The sequence below is a fragment of the Acanthisitta chloris genome, unplaced genomic scaffold (genome assembly GCF_000695815.1).
Source record: "Acanthisitta chloris isolate BGI_N310 unplaced genomic scaffold, ASM69581v1 scaffold7026, whole genome shotgun sequence".
NCBI classification, from domain to species: domain Eukaryota; kingdom Metazoa; phylum Chordata; class Aves; order Passeriformes; family Acanthisittidae; genus Acanthisitta; species Acanthisitta chloris.
In genome coordinates this window covers 181,470-189,285 of record NW_008678737.1, presented here as the reverse complement: position 1 = coordinate 189,285, position 7,816 = coordinate 181,470, and the positions used below count along the sequence as shown (strand labels likewise).

At 44.6% G+C, this 7,816-nt stretch overlaps 1 protein-coding gene across 1 annotated transcript in view; it reads left to right on the top strand.

The window, feature by feature from the left end:
* The first annotated feature begins 3,899 nt into the window (after window positions 1-3,899).
* Window positions 3,900-7,816, top strand: part of LOC103804413 (collagen alpha-1(XXIII) chain-like) — a 171,304-nt gene continuing 167,387 nt past the window's right edge. The window contains 1 exon segment of the mRNA XM_009077027.1: window positions 3,900-4,011. Coding sequence (XP_009075275.1) covers window positions 3,900-4,011 — 112 coding nt within the window.

The window sequence follows — 7,816 nt, the reverse complement described above, 5'->3', positions numbered from 1 at the left end:
CGAGAGACTCGGGGAAGTCGCTCCGGCTCGGGGAGCGCAGCTCGCTCCGTGTGCCACTGGCTTCTCCTCCCCTCGGGAAAAACTTCCTCCCTTTTGCCCAACTTTCCCCTTCTTGCTGCCGTTACCGTGAATCAGGCGTGGCTGAGCCCATCTGGTTTAGAGAAGAAAATGCCTCAGGTGAAGGCAGTTCAATGTTTGAGGGCATGTGGCTTTCCCCCTCATTCTATTCACTGGCAAAGGTAACCCGAGTATTTAAATGCTATTTATCTTGGGGTTGTAATGGACCATAATTTCCCTGTTAGAAATTTATGAACATGATCCCCGTTATCTGGACTGTCTATCACGGAGCATTGTGGTCTGGCAGTGCTGAACTGATTTATGGTGGGCAGAGGAGACTTGCCACTAGTTACTTCACTTTCAATCCCAGGGTTTTCTGAAATTATTCAGTAAATATTTCTGTGCTGAATGATTGCCCCTACATGGAGAACTATTACCCACACTGATGCCCTTTTCTGTAACTAAACCAGTTCTCTGGGAGAAGTTACACTTAGTTCCAGGGTTATCTTTTTCCCAACTCTGGTGTTTAGGTTTGGGACTTTTTACAGGCAAGGGGGATGGGGAGAGCTCCATCACTCATAGGAAATGCTTGAAGATCCCACAGTTGGTTTGCTGGATTTGTTTAAACAGTAGTTCATAAAGTTCAGCAAGATTCAACACAGCTTACAGGGCTGGTGGAGGACACCCCTGAATGATCAATTCTGACATCTGGGGAAGGTTTTACACTGGGATTTTATTAAGGGCCTGGCTGGGGTGCAAAACATGGTACTGCATTAAAATTATGACAACCATGAAGCCTCAACAGTGCAAAAATGTGTTTGTCTGCAGTGCCCTGTGAGCAGCTCTGGGACTGTGAGCTGGGCTGGAGGCAGAGCTGGAGGCACAGGGAGACAATTCCTCATGTTGCTGTCAGAGTTACGCTGAGGGTGCTGCTGGCACCACCGCAGCACGTCCATTCGCCTGGAAACTTGGTTGCATTGATGTGCCTTGATAAAAGGGAAATGTTAAAAAATATTTTTGTGAAAACCCTGAATACCAGGCCAGAGGGGTGCCTGTGAGGCGTAATCACAGACTGTAGTTAAGGTCTTTTCTGCAGGCAGGAATTAGCCTGCCGGTTGTGGCAGTGGTTCTGTTCCAATTAGTCCAATAAATGTGCTTAGCAATGGGAATGGTTTCTGTGGCACTGCCTAAGATCATGTGCAACCTCTTGCTGAGATTTAGTTAAGTGTGGAAAGCTTGTTTTGTACTGGGAACGCTCAGATGGAGTTTGTACAGGGGAAAATAAAGCAAAACCACATAATTGGGTTTCTAATGCAAGAGTGAGCTTGTTGAAACGTTTAGCATGACCAAACTTTTGTCAATGCTAAAGCAAAATTTGAATCAAATAGCAAATTCAAGGAATGCGTGGTAGTGATTGTGCTATCTATTAATGGGCATTGTAAATGAACCTATTAATTTATAGTAAAGTTTCAGAAAGTGTCTGTTTCTTGACCAAACTGTTACATAAGACCACTCGCTCATCAGGCAACTCCTCTCCTTTCTGTGCTTGAAAGTTTCTGGAGAGTGCGAGAATATTTCCATCTTCACAAACATCAGCTGCTGCCTGGGGTCAGTTTTGTTGTTGAATTCTGTGTTGGTCTTCCTTTGAAGTTTACCACAATATTTCAGAAGTGAAACCAAAGCTCCATATGCTCTCTGTGCATGACCTGGCATCCTTTGTTTGCTGCCACTACCCAAAAAGCATTACCCCATATACCAACTGAGGGGTTTGCTGGTGTAATTTATAGCAGAGCTGTGTACAAAGAGCAGCAAGTATAACACCAGCACACTGACTCTGTTCCTTTCAGTGTTGTTTCAATGTTTGGCAAGTCAAAGAGGATAGGAAATAATAAAAGAAGGACGAGTTTGTAGTTAAGATAATGAAAGCCAATTTGGACAACTAGGATTTAGTTTCTGGCCCTGTGACAGACATCCATCTAAGCTCAGAGAAATTGCTGATTTGACTATGGTAGGACCTTGCTCTTCCCCTGGCTGTCCCATTAGCAGGATGTGCTGCAGGCTCCTGCTTTGATGCCCTCTGAAACTTTGCCAACAGCATGGTCTGGATGTGGCAGCATCTCCACTTGCTCTGTGTCAAAAGCCCCAACTCGAATCATGTAGTTTTCACACTGGAGGGAAAATATTAACAGGAGGATTATAGAAGCATCCAGTTGTTGTAAACAAAGCTGGACCGTTTTGTTCACAAAGGATTTATTGTCCGCAGTGTCCAGATTAATCAGTTTCATGACAAGAACAATTCAGTGGGAAAACAGAGGACTTGCTCCAGGATTCAGATCTCCTCTGCTGTTCCCAGTGATGCCTGCTAAACTAAAAGGATGGAAGAGCTTATTTGCATTTCCTCAAGCATCTTCATTATCCAAATTAATTTAAAAATAGACAGATAACATTTGGGCAACTCTGTAAAATTTAGACTGCAGGTGACTGTCAGAAAAGTCTCTTCAGATACTTTTTTTGGCCACATTTTCTTGAAGAAAGTATATATTTTGCAGAAGACAACAGGGTTGTTCTGGTATTTATGCTTCCCTTAGGACTACTTCTCTGTCAGGTGCTATGACACCATGTTGGTACTTTCAGGACCTCTTGACATCACATCCAAGCAGCTAGAGAGGAATGCATAGGATTTCAACAACAGATAAAACTATTTAATCTAAAGAATACAAGGAAAACAACCTAATTCACAGGTAGCCTAATTCCTGAATAGTCCACAGCGTTCAAATATTTGAACAGAGACTGGGTCATTGGCTGTATTAAAATCTTAGTCTTAACACCCCAAATTCAATGAGTACTCTGAATTTTGTCTCTTTGAAATGTAGGGACTCCAGCTATCAGATTATTGGTTGTGGCTTTGTAAAGAATACAAGGAAAACAACCTAATTCACAGGTAGCCTAATTCCTGAATAGTCCACAGCGTTCAAATATTTGAACAGAGACTGGGTCATTGGCTGTATTAAAATCTTAGTCTTAACACCCCAAATTCAATGAGTACTCTGAATTTTGTCTCTTTGAAATGTAGGGACTCCAGCTATCAGATTATTGGTTGTGGCTTTGCAAATACTTTAGACAAGGCATTGTCCTGGAGGACTGAGTGAGTGAGGATTGTGGGTGAAGATGAGCTGTTCCCACCCTTGCTGGGCTTCCCCAGCCACGAAGTGCTGTGTCTGAGTCGATGTAACATACCTGTCATCAGGGCTCATTAACTTGGGCTTGGCAGTGTCCCATGTGCAGGCACGAACAGACTGGTTGGCTTGGGGAGCAGGCAGAGTGTGCTCACATCTGCCTGCAATATGCCACGTAGACACACTGCTTTAGTTCTGTGAATTTTTATGTGTTCTAGTTGTCCCATCGAAGAGTTTTTCATCTTGGAGATGGCAACACTGGGTTTTGAGTAGACCTGGGGGTGGATGAGCACTCCAATCTTGACTGTCCTTTACTCCTCATCCCTCTCCTACAGAAACCTGTAATATGCCACAGGACGTGAATTTTAAGTACAAAATCAGCCAAATCAAGTCACATCTGAAAGTGGGACTTGGAATGGCAGTTTAGAATGAATCCTGCCAATGGCAGGACTTTGGGATGTGCAGTAGGAATCTCTGCCTGCTCCACGCAAGGGCTGTGTGCTGGCCACTTGCTAAGAAACATTTAGTATTTATGTGCTGTTATAGCATGGGGTATTATCCAAAGAGGCTGAAACTCAACAGGATGAAACCATTACCTCTCCCTAGAAGGAGGTGTGTTGGATGGCTTGGCTATTGGCATGTGTGCACAGGCCACATTTAGATATAATGTATTCTCTAAATGGCTGTTTTTATTCCTCCTCCAAACAGAAACTGGGTGAAGGACTAGCAAAGCTGCGGACGGTGAGAGAGGCTCCATCAGACTGCATGTGCCCCCCAGGTAGGTGCAAATTTACCAGCACAGCCAGTACCAGACTGCCCAGGATCTGCCTGCTTACTGCATTGATGCCACTAAGCTCCTCCTCTCTTATTTTATATCTTCCTTTGTAGCAAGAAAAATGTGTTAACAAGTGTGGTTTTTTTCTCAAGCTGAACCACTCTGTTGTGTTTGAGACTATTAGCTTCTTCCATTGCCTTTTTACAGATAAAGGAGTTTGAGGTTTGGACAAAAGGAATGTTTGGCTATAACAATAAAAGAGCAAAGGGTTTGGCTGGGTTGTGAGCCCTGGGTGTTTGGCCTTTAGAAGTAGTAACAAAATCACTGGGACTTAATGCAAGTGTGATAATTAAAAGCTGCAGCCTCTCTGCCTTTTCGGAGGGCAGCGACTTCTTTTGCTGCAGGAAAGCTGTCACTGATTGTTTAAATTTCCTCCCAGAGTTTAATGAACTTCTAAAACTGTCAAAACTTCCTGTTCTGCTGTGGAAGTGCATGCTCTTTGGAAACAATAAACAGCTTAGATTAGTTTGTAAAGGAACCTCATTTACAGAAATGCTACACTGAATGGCACAAATGACTTTGAGCTGAGGCACTTCAAGCCTTCTCTTTTCTTTTTTCTTTTCACAGGAGTAGCAAAAGATGGGTGAAAGATGTGCAGTGCTTTGATGGGGGAGAATGCACAGGCATGTTACAAGGACTTGTAAGCAGCAGATAGTTCCATTCTAGTTTTAAAGAAAACAAGCAAGCTATAGATGCTACATGGAGACCCAGAATAGACAAAGGGATAAGCACAATTTTTTCTGTCTTCCTGGATATGAATCCTACCAGAACGCACAGTGCTAGTCCATACTCACAGGACACTAGAAATGGACTTTTTTTTTAACTAAAAGTTTATGCTTAATAACCTAGGAAATTGACTTTTTTTCCCCCCATAGATTATATTTAATAACCTTGAAAACACTTCATTGATGATGTTCTTAAATGTACTTGCTGCTTTTCCAGTGAAAGGCTCCAGGGATTCCCTGTGTGCCTCACTGCCTGCTAACAAGCCCCATCAGCTGAGACACAAATCCTGCTTATTTTCAGCTCTTTGGAAGGTGGTCAGTTTTCTCTCTTCTGACGCACAGACTCAACAAGTCCATCAACCTTACAGAGCTCTGGGGCTGTGTCTCTCTCTGGTCTAGGCAACCAGTGCACTACTGCTGTGCTTAAGTGGTCAAGAGGCTTTTCCTTTGCTCTGTGGAAAGCAATTGGGATTGAAGAGGCTTCTTTTGTCCAGGAAAGTCCCAGTTCTGTTCTGGGTCACTGGGTTTGGTGGTTGCTGTGTTTGGGAGATGGAGGGATGAGAAGAAGGGGGAAGGTTTTCCCACGTGCTGCTGAAATACTCGTTACAGTCATTAGTAACGAATGTCAAAGTAATTTGTGAGCTGAGGGAAGAAGTGATTTCCTGGTGGGTAGGAAATGTTGCAGTGGTGGCTGCTCCTGGCCACCACAGCAGGGAGCTGAGGGCTGTGCTGTGGTGAGGATGTGCTGCTGCACTGTCTTGAAGCTTCTCAGCTATTTTGGAACAAATCAAAGAAATCTTTACATGTGTTTTACTTTTTTCCCCCTCTTTCTCCTGAGGAAAGCTGAATTGCCTTCTGGTGTGTAGTTGAAGAGCTTGGCCTGAAACATCCTGAGACTTTGTGGTCCTCACTGACATTCATTCCTGAGCTTTGCCAGGCAGAAAACTAACAGCTAAGCTTCAATTTGCCTCGGTGCACTGAAAAAGCAGTCCCTGGGGAAAACAAAATTCCCCTGTGGAGGGGATGGAGAGATGGGGAGATAATGTCAACCCTGCTCTTGCTCCCTGGAAGCTTGTGGATATCCCAAACACCTGAGCTTGGGGGACTTTCCTCTGCCAGAAACCCTGCTAAGCTGAGGAATTCCTTATTACCACTGGATTTAAAGCAAGCTGGAGAGAGTGCTGTCTGCATTGTCCCTCCCACAGTGTCTCTTTGGGAAAAGGAGGACTCACCGCCCCACAGACTCACTCGTGGGCAGTGTCAGGAGCAAACTTCACACTCAGAGCTGGCCCTGCCAGCTGGGCTTGTTTTAAACAAGACCTGGTTTTCCCTAGAATTGAGTCAATTTGGGACTTTGTTTGGATTTGAGGGGGTGGGGGTTGTTTTCCGAGCTCTGCTTTGATAAAATTGACTTGCCACACATTCAAAGCAGTTTGGGACAAGATGACTATGATCCACTTAAATGAGGGTCAAGTTATTTTGACTACAGCAAAGTCCTGAATGACTACTTGTAAAACACACAAACAAAACAAATGTGCATCCCCACGCCAAAAACAAAAAAAAAAGGAAAACCAACCAAACTGACCCATTTTGTGCTTTGTGCTCTGTGCTCTGCAGTAAGTCATTTATTTGGCTATAGGGCTCTAAAATGGGACTCTCGGGGTTTTTGGGGCAGGCAGGGCTGCAGAGCTGGCCAGGGCTGGTGGCCACAGAGGCTGGTGGCCGGCAGAGGGGGCCCGGCTGTTTCTCCAGGGCCACAGAGACATCCTGATCGTCAGGAAAAAACACAGGATCATAGGACGGTTCAGGTTGGAAGGGATCTTTTTAAGTCATCTAGTCCAACTGCCCTGCAGTAAGTAGAGACATCTCCAACTAGATCACATTGCTCACAGCCTCATCCAATCAGACCTTGAAAGTAATAACAATTTGAAAACATAAAATAATAATGAAACAAAGTTTTATAAAAAGCTGAAAAAAATGACTGTTCTGTTCCTAAATGCTGGGCATGCTGCAAAAAGTGACCTATCTGTAGTTGCTCTCAGCATCTGTGTGCTGCTTTGTGTTGACTTGTTTTGCTTTATTCATTCCACAGAAGTGATGGGGGGATGATGACAACAACTTGGTGTCACTGTGGATCCTTTGTGGTTTGGACATTTCTGTGGCTGAGGGAGAGGAGAGCATCCCTGGGGGGTTAGGGCAGCTGGACCAGGTGTGAGTCAGGCTCTGGAATGCTGTGACAGGCTGGTGACCCCACTCTGGGGATGAACGTGGCCTTTCCATCCCCTCAGCTATTTGGGGTGGGACAGCAGTGGTTGCACGCTGCGGGCGCTGGCAGGGCCAGGACAGGCTGTCCCCATATGTTGTCTCACTGGGAAACAGCAGCTCAATATTTATATTATTGTCATTCCCTAAGCCAGGCCTGTAGTATTTTGCAGAGAGGCCCCTCATCCCCTTGTGTCCAGCCTCTTGCTCTGGTGGGATCCTCACATAGCCTTTGCTGCAGGATGAAATGCAGCAGGTGCAGGAACAGTTGGGTCTATGGCATTTAGGACAGGCTTCAGCTGATGAGCACTTGGAGGTGGGTTGAAAGCAAGATAAAACTTCATGCTTATAAACACTTTATCAGTTGTGTGGCCTCTGACTGCCTTTTCATGTAGGTTTTTTTTTTTAAAGGATTATATTTTATTTTTCCCGTCTTGTATTTTTAACAGTCTTTTCACCTGAGGTGCGAAAGGCTCTTGTTAAACAAAGTATTTACAATGCCAAGAGTCTTTAGGCTCTGTGAGAAGCTCAAGGTGCTGGATGCACCATGCTAGAGCCTGAGAGCAAATGTTTCCTCTTAAATCCAGCAAAAAGAGGCTTAAAACCAGCCCAAGTCCACAGAGCATAGTCGTCGCTGTGTTGCAGGCTGAGCTCTGTTGGCTGCTCTCACATTGCCTATTTCAATGTACATGTTGTGTTTCCACGTGCCTTTTTATTTAATAGTACCTCTGGAGCCTTAACTCCAAATTTCCTGGCTACTG